The 13,555-nt window shown below is 47.2% G+C and overlaps 1 protein-coding gene across 2 annotated transcripts; it reads right to left on the bottom strand.

The window, feature by feature from the left end:
• Nucleotides 1-188: 188 nt before the first annotated feature.
• Nucleotides 189-12,571, bottom strand: ptpn23a (protein tyrosine phosphatase, non-receptor type 23, a). Of its 2 annotated transcripts, none has more exons than XM_062465500.1 (24): nucleotides 12,338-12,571; nucleotides 10,834-10,908; nucleotides 10,568-10,695; nucleotides 10,330-10,406; nucleotides 9,959-10,008; nucleotides 9,619-9,750; nucleotides 9,452-9,532; nucleotides 9,151-9,282; nucleotides 8,993-9,040; nucleotides 8,862-8,918; nucleotides 8,455-8,516; nucleotides 8,271-8,350; nucleotides 7,979-8,093; nucleotides 7,827-7,892; nucleotides 7,497-7,642; nucleotides 6,962-7,276; nucleotides 6,703-6,857; nucleotides 6,210-6,541; nucleotides 3,582-6,048; nucleotides 3,284-3,468; nucleotides 3,056-3,160; nucleotides 2,637-2,775; nucleotides 2,310-2,423; nucleotides 189-1,970 (listed from the first exon to the last, which is right to left on the bottom strand). In XM_062465500.1, exons 1-24 carry the CDS (start codon nucleotides 12,419-12,421, stop codon nucleotides 1,347-1,349), a joined length of 5,769 nt encoding a protein of 1,922 aa, XP_062321484.1. In that variant the 5' UTR covers nucleotides 12,422-12,571; the 3' UTR covers nucleotides 189-1,346. The 2 variants fall into 2 exon arrangements, with proteins under 2 accessions (XP_062321484.1, XP_062321485.1); XM_062465501.1 differs by having other exon boundaries at nucleotides 8,455-8,513.
• Between the last annotated feature and the right edge of the window lie 984 nt (nucleotides 12,572-13,555).

The following is a 13,555-nucleotide window of genomic DNA, read 5'->3' as shown; positions in this document are numbered from 1 at the left end:
ATTTACACCACAACAACCTGGGTTAAAAACCAGCACAGAACGTAGTGCCAAACCCATCCGTGGGCCCAGATCCCTGTAACCGCAGCGCACTCCCCGACTGTCCAGATCCCCTCTCCCAACTGTCTTTCCAGGTACCCACCTGTCCCACCAGGAAAGGCTCAACCAAGTGTCTGAAAACAAATGTACCTTTTATATGTCGAGTTTTATTTATAAGTCGAAGAGCAAAAATTGAGCTGTAAGATCCTTCAGCCAAATTTGAACACAAAACCCCTCACACAGTAGCCCACATCCTTAACCACTGAGCTATCAGGGATCATAATCTCCACTCAACATTTAAATTTGACATTGAACTAGATGTAACAACATACAGAGTCGGGATGTCAGAAAACCAGATGAAGCAGGGCTCCCCTGTTAGCTCACTGGGTTAGTGTGCATGCTCCTTCAGACATGCTGGGGCAGTACCACAACAGCCTGGGTTCAAATCCAAATTTTGACATTACATTACATTTACATTGTGGTCATATGAGATGTGGGACTTCCCCTTCACAAAGTTTCATACTTCATCATGATTGTGTTTAATTGTGACTACATTAAACAGTATGTAAACAACAATGACACAAAGTTAATGTTACTCTAATTTTATTTAAGATGCAGTATATTTACAATGTTAAAAGACAAAGATCACTGACTCATTAAGAGGTGCTGATTATGCTCTATATGTATGTAACCATAACAACGAGCCATACTGCAGATTAAGGGTCCTCTGATAGCTCTGCAAGTCCCTCCCAAATCCCCACTCACACCCTTTGGCCTCTGTGTCTCCATTATCATAGTGCAATCATAAATTCCAGTCCACTCGGAGAGCCCAAACCAATCCCATCGCCTAGCACTGCTACTGCTGACAAATAACTAGGTGTTAAAGGCGAAGACACTGTGCAGCTAGGACAGGAGTGCATGCTGGGATTGCGGTACCAAGTGGTACAACAACAGACGGAGAAAAGAAAGAAGAGACAGGAGGGAGAGAAAGGGACGATAGAAAGGTGCACAGTGTGTTGGTCCCAGATGCACAGGCCACTATTGAAGGGATGAGGCAAGTGGGAAGGTAGAACCCATGGAGTGCAAGGCCCTAAAGCGATAGCCTGGTTCCAAACCAACCCCTAGCCCCTACTACTACAGTCCTCTGGTTAAATGCACTAGCCAGGTCCAAGTTTCCACTTCATTGCTTCCACTTAGCCACGCTATACAAGGAAAAATCTGATAGAATTAGTACTACAAGCTTAAGGTTGGCTTAAATACAGGCTATAAAGTGTGATATAAAGCAAGGTACGTGTAGTGCCTCCTACGTCTCAACTCTTGTTGAGGCTCCATAAGGGATCCAGGTTGCCCAGGGGGTCCTCTCCCCCCTCCTCACGGGGCCCCCTCAGGCCTTGTCCCTCAGCCGGCTGAAGGAAGCTCTGCTTGGTGACACGATGCTTCCCCATGCCACCTCCCTCCATGGAGAACGCCTCAGGTGTCAGGGCGGCCAGCAGCTCCAGAGAGGAAGGCGCCGGGGCTGAGACAGGAGGGGAAGGCTCAGGGGCGGGTCTAGCCTCTGGTGACTCGTGATGATTGGCTACGGGAGAAGAAGAAAGGTCGGGACCATCCACCCCATTGGGCGGTGGGGAGTGGACCTGTGCAGGGGAGGAGGATGGAGAAGAGAGCGAAGGACTGAGGGAGGAGGGTACTTGGGGTTCCCCAAGGGGTAAGGGGTCCTCCTGCGGGATGGCTGTCAGTTGGAGGTCTCCGTCTAGGGAAAGCTGCGATGGAATGACTAAGGGCTGGTCTTCCAAACTACTGAGGGAGGCCTCCATGGCTGGGTCCGTTGCACTCGGGGGCCGGATGCTGAGTTTGGCGATGGTGGCTTGAATGGAGCTGATGGGCATGTCTCCACCCAGAACCAAGTCTAATTGAGACTCCTGCCGTGAATAAGGCTGGAGGACCAAACCGCCAGGTGGGAGAAACAGGACAGCATTTAGAACAAGTGGAAAACACTAGCATAGGAATAAAAACTTAGAGATTGTTAAAGTTGTACCTGCTCCAAACAGAACTGGTAGAATCCCTACCAGACCCAAGCATGCACAAAGTAGATGAGTAAATACATGAAACCCCAAAACTGACACTTAAACCAAATCCAAAGTCAAAAACAAATGACAGAGACAGCTAAACGACAGTGTAGCTCTTTCATCAGCAAATCTATTGCAACCTACTGCCTGCTTCGAGCTTGTTGCTAGCCTACATTATTTTTAACAAACAAGTTAAGGGGGTTTTACCTTGGTCGCTGTAGTGTTGGAGGTTTTGCTGCAGGGGGCAGCAGCGTAACCGTGGCGCTGAAGGACCTGCTCAGCGTGCTTCAGCACTGCCTCATAACAGAATTTCAGGTGCAGCTGGCAAAAGATTGGAAACCAATGAGATGTATAGAAACCGACGAGCAAATAATTAAAACATTATTATTGGTCAAGGGTTAAATATCACTGTCATATATATGGTGAATGGAGTACAATACAATTTAACTAGCCAACATCTGGCCAATACTCTTGAATCAAAACTAGTATTGCCTAGACCTCAGGGCCAGTGGGAGGTTTGAGGGAATGTCACACCTTCTCCTGCAGCATGTTTTTTCGCTGCTGCCTCATCTTCTTGACCAGCAGAGTCAGGTCAGGGATGCCGTTCCCTGCCTCCAGCTCCTGCAGCGCAGCGTACAGCAGACAGAAAGCGCCGGTGCGCCCCACACCCGAGCTGAAGGACAGCGGGAAGACTCAGTTAGACGTACACAAACATAGACGACAACTCCAAACAAAAACTATATGATTTGACACATTCTCTGGATACTCGAATTGAATCATACTTCATATTAAATGTAACCAGAGATGGGAAGTAACAAAAGTACTTTTACCAGTCTTTTAAAACATGAGTATCTGTACTTCTACTTGAGGGAAGGATGTGCATACTTTTGCTATCTCTGAATGTAACACACTCACTGTAGCAACATGTAAAACCTTTAAGTAGTCTGAATTACCTGCAGTGTACCACAATGGGAGTGTGTAAGGGTCTCTGGTGCAAGTAGTGTCCATGGACCTCCTGGATGAAGCGGATCAGGTTGCTTTTGCTGTCAGGAAGACCCCTGTTCAATTAGAGAGAGGTTAGAACAGTGCTCTCCATTATGTTTGTTATTTATTGATATTAATTTGCACACCACAGTTTTACAGTTGTAATCAAACAATTCCCTAGTGGAGTTTGGACTCACAGCTCAGGCCATGAGGTGAACTGCAGGTGGATGACGGTGCGTTTGAGGCTCTGGTCCCGATATTGTAGACCAATCATACGCTCCACATGGGTGGGCGTAGTCTTCTGTGTGGTCAGGGTGAGGGTAATCGGTCCCTGAGAAAGCTTCTGGCCGCGCTCCGTGGGGAAGTAGCGCAAAACCTTTCCCTAGGACAGAAAAAGGAGACATGCCTGATCGTTCATGTTAAGCTTACTTTGTCAATTTGTCCTTATATAAATACCTTGGAAAACACAAGTTTTAGCCTCTTTTGTACACATACCTTGTCCAACTCCTGCTCCGACACCAACATGACCACCAAAGACACCTTCTGCTCATATACCATCAGCCAAAAGTCTGCTGCCGTGCCCGAGAGCGGAGCCTGCGTGGCAATGAGACGCGGACAGTAGGCTGACAGCTCCTCGACGTAGCTGGCGTTGATATAGTCGTCTTTGCCTGAGCGCAGAACCACACGGTTCGCGTCGTAAGGCATGACATCCTGGTGGCGGTTCTTCATTGTGTAGCAGCGGGCGATGGCAATGGACAGCTGTCGCGCATCCTTCTCCTGTTGTTCCTGAAGCTCCTTCCATCGAGCATCCAGCTCCGACAGACCACCCTCGGCTTCTGTAGGCTGCTCCAGACACTCCACTGACACCCGAAATTGCTCCAGCTCGCTGCAGAGGTGGGCCACACGTTCTGGGGCCTGGTAGGGGTCGCCCTGTATCAGAAGGACCCCCTGAGAGCTCTTTTTTCTGCGCTCGCCATCCTTGGGGTCTGCTTTCGTTGGTAGCAGGACATTGGTGGGGGCCTTGGGACCTCCAGGCTGGCTTTCCGGGCTGGAGGACAGAAGGTCATCTGTACTGGAATTCTGGCGCTGAAAGAGGGAAGGAGAGGGGGAAGAGGAAGGGGAGGGGAGAGGTGGGGCCACACCTGCCACTCCGGGTGTAGCGGCTGGGGAAGGACGCTGTTGTGGGGTCAGGCCAAGGGAGGGTGGGCCTGGGGAGGGAGAGGGGGAAGGTGAGGGGGAGGGGGGGATAGAACTATTGGGGGGCTGGATCATTGCTGGAGGGGCTCCCGACGGGGTTGGAAGCATATGCTGTGGTGGAACACCCTGTGGCGGAGCCCCGGGAGGGCCCATAGAGGTGGGCTGCTGTGGGGCCCCAGAGGCAGCAGGGTACATGGGAGAGGCTGGGGGTGGCTGTGAATGGGTCATGGGCAAAGATGCCAGGGGCTGTTGAGGCATCATAGGGCCCCCTGGGTAGCATAGAGACCCTATGTGAGGGGGCTGAGGCAGGGCCTGGGAGGGCATCCTTATGGGCTGCTGCTGGGGAATCTGTGGCATGGGTTGACCGGTTTGGGGGAGCTGCTGGGGTGGTAGGGCATTGGGGGACATCTGAGACTGTGGGGTGAGGGGGCCCCTGGGCAGGTGAGCCTGAGGGCCAGGGACCATGTTGGGTTGTGAGACTGAGGGCATAGGCTGATGGAGGTTGGGGGGCATGGGTTGGTTGGTGGGAGGCAGGTATTTCTGTGAAATTGGGGGCATCTGCTGATTGTTGGGCGGCATTTGGGGTTGGCATTGGGGCATCTGCTGATGAAGCTGAGATGGCACCATCTGATGGGCATTAGGGTGCATCTGCTGCTGGCGTGGCAGCATCTGCTGGTGAGGGTGCTGAGGGGGCATCTGTTGGTTGCCGGGGTGCATGTAGGGTTGGGAGACAGGGGGCATTGACTGGGAGGTGGGGGGAATTTGAGGGTGGACAGTGTGAGCGGGCATTTGAACCTGAGGGGGTCTTATCATGGAGCCAGGGATCATGTGGGGGTGCTGTTGTGGTAGATAGCCCGGTTGTGGGATGTAGCCTTGTGGCAACTGCTGTTGGGGCTGGTAGCCATGTTGAGGCTGGCCAGGAAATGGCTGCTGATACTGAGGGGGCATGGCCGGTCTAGGCTGAGCAGGCATGTACTGGGGATACCCTGGCTGAGCTTGGGGAGGGGGGCGGGGGCCAGGCATTCCCCGAGAGGCTGCCTGGTATCCCGGAGGCTGCTGCCCCGGAGGGGGCTGTGGGTACTGCTGTTGTTGTGGTTGGTGGTGCTGCATTTGTCCTTGCACTGGCATGGGCCCCCCTGGCTGGGGCATGTACTGTGGATAAGTACCCATCTGTGGGGGCACTGTATAACCTGCAGAGACAGACGGTACAGGATGGCGTGGGGTAGGAGTGTAGCTGGGGATTGGAGCCTGGATGCTATCTACAGTTGTGGTGGAAGGGTGGACTGGCACAGGACCAGGCATGACACCTCTATGCTGGGGGACTTGCTGTGGGGGAGGTCCATATCCAGATACCGGCACCTGGGCTGGTATCTGAGGGTGGGGTCCACGAGGCAAACCCTGGGCAGGCATGGGACTTGAAAACTGGGATATTCTCGCCAGGAGTTCTGGTGGAGGTAGGTTGGCAGGGAACCGAGGGGCACCAGGCCAGGGCAGGGAGGAGCCGGTGCCGAGGGAAGCACCGGGCAGCAAGTAAGTCTCAGGGCCCGGGAGGCGAGAAGAGGAGGGGGGGGGCATGGAGGGGTGGTCTGGGGGCAGGTGGCGAAGCTCTTCGGGCAGATCCCCTCCCAGGCTGAGAATAGCAGCGTTGAGCTGGGCCAGCTCAGGGTCCTCCAGGCTGGAGCAGGCCGAGTCCACATCCGAGCCTTTGGACTGCAGGGTGGGCTTGGCTGCCGTGGGCCGTGGCGGAGGCTTCTTCTGGGTCTCCCTGGGTGAAAATAAAAAAAATATATAGAATTGTGGAAATGCTCATCCGACCCATGTCACCCCTAATCATACATCTCAACACGTCATCAACTCACAATTCACAGTCGTTCTTCTCCATGACACATTTCCTCCCTCCCTTATTCCCCTCCCTTACATCCTCACCTGTCCAGAATAGCCTTTCTCTCCTCCTCCCTGCCCTGGCACAGGTTCTTGGCTTTCTCCAGCAGACGGGACGATTTGGCTTCCAGGTCTTCGTAAAACTCCTTGCCCTCCTGCGACTTCTTCATAAGGTCTTCGTACGCCTCATAAGAGGCCACCAGCATCTGGACCATGGTGTTCCACTTGTGCTCTGTCTCACTGAGGCCCTTGCGGACTGTGGCATATTGAACGTTTGCCTCCGTCAGCGCCTTGAGGATGTTTTCCTGGGCCGCAAGGTTCTGGTCGATGTAGACTTTTACCTGCTCATACTTCTTTAGCTGGTCCTCAAACAGCCTCTGAAAAGGGAAATAAGGAAGGTCGTTTAAATGCTGCTACGTGTTAACATTTTGGTGGTTTGTCAATTCTCTACACGGCATAAGAGTATTTTTTGTATGTTGCTATGGGGATGGGGTTGCATGTTAGACCCAGGTTACTGTTGGTAGTAATTGGTCCTTACCTTCATGTCTGCTCGCTCAGTGGTGACCAAAGCAGAAGTGATGTCATCTTGTTGAATGAGATCTCTCAGCTGCTTCTCCAGTGAGCCCCTCTGGTCTCTCATTTCCTGTACTTTACTCAGAATTCTCTTCATACACTGCAGTCCTGCTACCTCCTCTGAAAAAACACAAGCAATCATGCATAAATACACCTGTAGCAGCAAACCAACTCAATATAAAAGACACATTTGCAGCACAATAACTGTCTAAAAATGTACATACCTTCATTGAGTTGTGGTCTGGGCAGGGCATCACTTAGAGCCTCCAGGGGCCCTCCTAGCAGCCTCAGGTTACTGATGTGCAGATTCATGGCCCTGTGCAGCTCTGTGTTGGTGAAGCTAGCCTTCTCGTGGGCCTCCATGTACTTCTCCAGGTCCCTGCGGATCTCTGCCAGGCCCTGTGCCTGGGTCGGGGGGTCCAGGGTGGCAGTGGGCCCCCCGGCCTCCTGTAGAGCGCGGACCCCAGCCTCGTCCTCCTCCAACACGTCTCTGATCTCTCTCAAGGACACCTCTACGTCAGTGAACACCCCTGACAGGACTAGAAGCGAGGGAATGAAAGACATAGTGAAAAATATTAATAATAAAAAACAAAAAGAGCATCAATCACATTAACTAACATTGACTTTTAAATTACATCCACATTTACATGTGCAATTTGTCTTATTGCGTTAGGGCTGCAAAAAGAATAACTTGTGCAAGGAAGCTAATTTATTGAATATGGTAACTCGAGTGTGTGTAATGAGAGTACAGTCACTGACCCTGCATGGACCCGATAAGGCTTTTGACGGTGTCAGGTCGGACACTGAGAGCCGCACACTTCTCCATGAGAACTGGAGGGATGTGACTATACATGTCCAGGTTGTCCACAGATTCTGGCTCAAGACCCAAAGAGTCCATGAACTGCCTTGGAAACACAGAGGAAGCAAGGTCAGGTGATCTATATGATACTGACATTCCCTTTGTCCAGTTCCAGTTCCTTGAACATTCCTTGACAACTATCAAAATGCTGTTAGCATTATACACTTCTGATCCTTTATCTTCTGCTTCCTTCATATTACCACAGTCTTACACATTCCATCAGTACTTACTCTAGTGTCTCGTTTTTGCCGTCTACCTTGGCCATGATGTCCCGAAGCAGCTTAGCCTTCTCTTCACTGTGAGAAAAGGACACAAAATGGAGGGTGAAGGGCAGAAACAGTCCTGTTTTAGCAGAATACGACACAGCAGTTTTTTCACCCACCTATAGAGAGAAGAGGCCTCGTGGGCAGCCATGGGGACCAGTTTGGCAAACAGGTCAGGGCCAGTGACACTGGGATCAGTGGGGTTGACGGGCAGTGCCTTCACCAGTGGGGCACCTAGAGGGGAGTATTGAGAAGGAGAAATAATATATCTGAACAATATTTTAATGTACCTTTTATGTATTTTGATAAGCAAAGATATACACAAAAAAACAGCAACTGTGAGCATATTTAGGTGTTGTGAAGGTGTATTAATTGATCCATAGTGAGCAACACGTCTGAGTGCAACTTTACCTTTAACTGAAGCCAGTGTCTCTAAAGATGGGACAGTCTCGTGGTAGATAAAGTCATTGTCTTTCTTGGCAGAGTTAAACCTACATTAGAAAGGAGAACACACATTCAGTGGATTTGTTCGAAAACATTCATCACCCATCATTCTGATACAGTTTTGGATAGAGTAGGAGATGCAGCCACTTACTTTCCCCCAATCACATCCATCGTGAATCTCAATGCCTCCTGCACACTGTCTGGCTGACCCTGCTCAAAACGGCAAGAAAGGAGTGGAGAAAAGGGACAAGCAAATGACAATGATAAATGTCAGGGAGTCAGGTGACTGAGCAGTTAGGGAATCAGGCTAGTAATCTGAAGGTTGCCAGTTCGATTCCTGGCCGTGCCAAATGACGTTGTGTCCTTGGGCAAGGCACTTCACCATACTTGCCTTGGGGGAATGTCCCTGTACTTACTGTAAGTCGCTCTTGATAAGAGTGTCTGCTAAATGACTAAATGTAAATGTATTTGTCCACATAAGCATGGAAAAACACAAACGTGTAAGAGTGATTCGTAAAGAAATGGTGGATCTGAATTCCAACAACAAGAGCGCCATACCTTTGCCAACTTTATGGCTTCACTGAGTTTGTCCATTGAGCTTTGCAGGTAGGCCAACTGTAAAATAAATAAAACAAAGGTTAGTCTTGATAACACAGGAAGGATTAAAAGAGAGGACATTATTGACATACCCGTTCTCCATATTTTTGTTGCTCCTCTGCCTGTTTTCCCATGTGTAGCTATAGAAACAGGAAAAAGAAGGTAAAGAAGGAAAGGAAAAATTTAAAAATAAAAGAATAAGATCTTCTTAAAGAGCCAACCATTCTCAATATGATCTTAGCTTTCTCACATGGGCAATAGCAGCAAAGTAGTAGATTTTCATCTGGACCAGTTTTTTCCAGTCCTTCTGAATCTTTCCCAGCATAGAAGCAGTGTCTGAGTTCTCCAGGGCCCGGCATGCCTCCTTATAATAGTCCACCACCTGCACCACAGCAATAATAGAAGGACTTGAAACCAGCTCTAGTTTAGGCATTGCTCTAGTTTAATAAATACTATCAATGTCTTATTGAACAATGCAAACAAGGCATGTGAATTGATAGAAATACTAAACCTACTACAAAGGCTTTATGGATTTCAAAAAATGGTCTTACCTGAGCGCTGATTCGGGCAACAAGGAAACTCTTTCTATTGTCCAGCATGGACTTTTCTAGAAGACATTCTTGGGCCTGACCCTACAAAATCAGAGAAAGTACAGTTGATTTCAGACGTTTTGTAGCAGAGAGAAAGAGCACTGGTGCATCCATGATAAGACATTTACCAGCATGAGGTTGATGTTGAGATTAAGGATTTGGTGACTCATGTCCACACTAAAGTTGTGACTGAAATGATCCCTCAGGTAGGAGAAGGCCCCTGCCGAACATTGGAAGTGTGTACATGAAACTTTCATACCCTTGTAGAGAGAGAGAGAGAGAGAGAGAGAGAGAGAGAGAGAGAGAGAGAGAGAGAGAGAGAGAGAGAGAGAGAGAGAGAGAGAGAGAGAGAGAGAGAAAGAAACACACAGAGAAGATATGAGAGAGATATACTTGGTTGTCTGAATAAGCCACATGCTTCACATGCTGAATGAAGACAAAACCTTGAACACGCGTTTCCATGCTTACCTCCTCTGACACCCGGTTGTCCATGGCTCCCAACATGGAGTGGAGAGCACCTAGAAATAAATCAATGTAAGGATATTGGGTAATCACTTTTACGTACAGTTCAAATCTAAATCAAGTGAAAATATCAAGTAGCAACATGAAGGTCTAGGAAAGGAAATGGACTGTTGGTCCACTTAAGAGTTTTTGCACTCAAATGTAGGTTAATCTCTTCATAACTTCGGTTAACCTAAAATCGGTCCAACAAATATAATTTAGGACACTTGACTGCTACACCTTTTTGAGGTTTATTTGAAAATTGTAAAAGACACAGTTGGATATAGGGCCAAAAGCAGGCAGTTACGTTCTACGTTACAGCTTGCTATGACTCTCACCAAGGTTGTAGAGGATGCAGGCTTGCTCATAGCTGATGTCATCGTGGGTAACCGTCTTTCCAGAGAAAATCTCTGTCCTGATAACATTTTGTAAGACGGTCATTAGTTGTAATATACACAATCCAATATTGTTACTATTTGTGTACAGAAAATGTACACCACTTTAATAGTTTATACCCTTTACAACCTTCAAGCCTACAATCAAAATAGTAAATACATTTGTGTATTCATATCTTACCATGAGATTGGTACAGCTGCCTCCTGTCCAGGGCCCAAGGGCACTCGGCTCTGGAGGTAGTGCAGTTGACCAAAGTACTTCCTCAATGTGCTGCATCCCTCAAAGTCCCGTGTCACATTCACCGCACTCTGGCAAAATGAGATGAACATTGTTAATTTATAGTGATCATTTGTGGCTTTTAAATACCAAGCTGAAACTCCACTAGCCAGATCGTCTACACAATGTTTTGTTGTCAGGGGTAGACGGCAAACCTGAAAAATCAATACCTGTCTTAGTGTTTCCAGCTTTTTCAGCTGTTCATTGTAGTTGTCTGGATTCTCCCCATAGTTCTTAAGGATGAACTGAAATAAATGTGAGACAAAATAGTTTTTTGGTTATACTCTGTAAAATAAATGGTGGAAAAATATAGTATTTCCATATTATTATTAGACAGTACCGCAGTGTGTACACTTGTATTTTGAGCATTTAGAAAAACACATGTTTTTAAGGCTACATGCTTAACTCACATAGTGGAGGGCCTCATCTTAACCTCTTAATGACTCTTTATCCTGTCATGCCTTGCTACAACATATTCTGCCCTGATTAGTTGACTGGTATCTAGTAATCTAATCTTCAGACTCATAGGACCAAAGTATGAAGGTAAACAACATATGTTGTTTACCATATGTTGCCAAACCCTTACATAAATAGTTCGAAATGCACAGTATAATAAATGTATTCATTTAGCTTGTATCCATTCCAATTAATAATGTATTAGTGTAGCTTTTAGGATTCATTTTATCCAAAATTGCGTACAGCAGATAGGGATTTGAACCTGAGAACTCTTGATCTGCAGTCAAATGATCTTAACACCTGATCTACACTGCAAAGCTATTGAAAAGGTAAAATCGAAGGGATACAAACGGTCATAAACCAAAAACAAAACTGTACAACTCTGGATCTTTTCATATTAATCTTAAATAAGCTTTCTCCCCATCAGTAATTACATTTTGCAATGCTTGGGAACGACCAGTTAAGGGCAAAGGTGTTGTAATATTATCTGGGGCAGTGAAGAGGAAAGAAGGAAAGGTGGAAGGAATTGGACTTAAATTCTGAGTCTATATACTGTAATGCCCTTGTATGACTACAGTGATTTAGCTAGCCTACATTGAGAAAAACGCAGTTAGCACTAGCTAGCTATCTCGTGAGCTATGTGGCACATTCACTGCTTAAGCAATTAACTGCATGTGACAGTAACATAATGCTCTATTCTTTCCATCGACACGATGACTCCTAAGGCCGATTACTTTGCGATTCTGAACTGGATCAGGAATACTTTAGATCCTACTCAATACTTGGTTAGCTATTTACGGCAGTTAGGGGTAGCTAGCAGCAACTGACTGGTTGCCTGACCAAATATTAATGTAGCTTGCTCACTAGATAGTTCTATTTCAAGCGTTGACACTGTCAGCTAGCCGGCTACTTAATAACTTGACTCGCTCTGGCCTGATGTAAACAAAGGCGGTGCCGAGGGTAGCTACAGTGCTGGTACTAGCGACTCTTAACTACTGTAGCTGCATACATACAGTGACTACAGTAGCTACCTTGAGACAACGCAGAAGCTGGCTAGTTACTGAAATACGCTATATATTTGAGCAAACCTTTCAATGTTTACGTTTGGCTAATTAGTCAACCACTGTGTATCTCGTTAGCTAATCTTGACCGTTGACTTCCGATTCCAGCCCTCCCCCCACAGTGCCCTGTTGCTCCACTCCCCACAACCAAGCTCACCTGCCTTACAGACGGGCTGAACTGAAACTCCCCAGCCTCTTTCAGATCCAGCCAGATCATCGGCATTCGGGGTACCGCCTCCATAGCGGGGAAGAGTACTCTTGTTTTCAAAGCCTTCCCTTCAACTATACCCTTAACTGCGGTGGCTGATATAGTTTTTCTTAGAAATCAGGAGACAACAGTGACATGTCCCCGTTTACACCTCACCAGGAAACTGGATGGACGGTAAGGATATGACGTCAGTAAGGATTTTCTAATGCGCAAGCGTTCGCAGAAATAATTAAAGCCAGTATGGACTCAAAGATCTTAGAAATAACATTATGTCCAGAGATGGATCGTTACTGTACTTAATTAGTTTTGTTCTGGTATCAGTAGTTAACTTCACTATTGATTTTTCTGACAACTTTTTACTTTCCCTCCTTACATTTTTTACACAAAGGATGTGTTGTCGACATGACTGAGAAAAGAGACATTCCTGATCAGTGATCATCACCCATGGCCATATATGAGGGAGATGTTACATTTACATTTAGTCATGTTCGAAATTGTCGGTCATTAATTTTACAAAAAAATACACTACAGACACGCAGCGCATTCGCCAGGAATCCATATGATGTGAGTGAGGTCCAGTACCAGCGTACTTAAGTAGATTTTTCTGACAAACTTTTACTAAAACAGTTAATGAATACTTTTGTCTTAAGTACATGTCAGAGCCCATCCTCTTAACTTGAGTGAAAAAGAGTAGTCAGTAGCCTACTTCAACTTTTACCAGTCTTTTTTTAACATTTAGTATCTGCACTTCTACTTGAGTGAAGGATGTAGATGTTGTGTCCTTGGGCAAGGCACTTCACCCTACTTGCCTCGGGGAGAATGTCCCTGTACTTACTGTAAGTCGCTCTGGATAAGAGCGTCTGCTAAATGACTAAATGTAAATGTAAGGATGTGTGTAGGTATATTTTGCCATCTCTGTTAGACCCACTGGCAAGGTCTTTGTCAAAATGTGTGGTAAGGTCTTTGTCAAAATGTGTGGTTATACCCCCCCCCCCCCCCCCCCTTTTTTTCCATTCCAATTTGGATGAGTAGTTAACAACACATTCTTCGGGTGATGAACTTAAAACTCATTTTCAGTTCTGCTTTACAGCCACTTTAACCGTTTAGTTGGCAAGACTCAAACTAGTCAACTATCACCGCAGCACAAACTGGATTTTGTCTAATAAC

Source organism: Osmerus eperlanus, chromosome 7 (genome assembly GCF_963692335.1).
Source record: "Osmerus eperlanus chromosome 7, fOsmEpe2.1, whole genome shotgun sequence".
NCBI lineage: Eukaryota > Metazoa > Chordata > Actinopteri > Osmeriformes > Osmeridae > Osmerus > Osmerus eperlanus.
The sequence above is the reverse complement of the archived record's forward strand: the minus strand, read 5'-3'. Positions and strand labels throughout refer to the sequence as shown.

Excerpts from the sequence above, each read along its gene's own strand:
- ptpn23a (XM_062465500.1), bottom strand. The coding sequence starts at position 12,421 with ATGGAGGCGGTACCCCGAATGCCGATGATCTGGCTGGATCTGAAAGAG. Across the intron at positions 10,696-10,833 it reads AGCTGGAAACACTAAGACAG|AGTGCGGTGAATGTGACACG; the intron begins GTATTGATTTTT and ends TCATTTTGCCAG. Across the intron at positions 10,407-10,567 it reads GCAGCTGTACCAATCTCATG|GACAGAGATTTTCTCTGGAA; the intron begins GTAAGATATGAA and ends AAATGTTATCAG.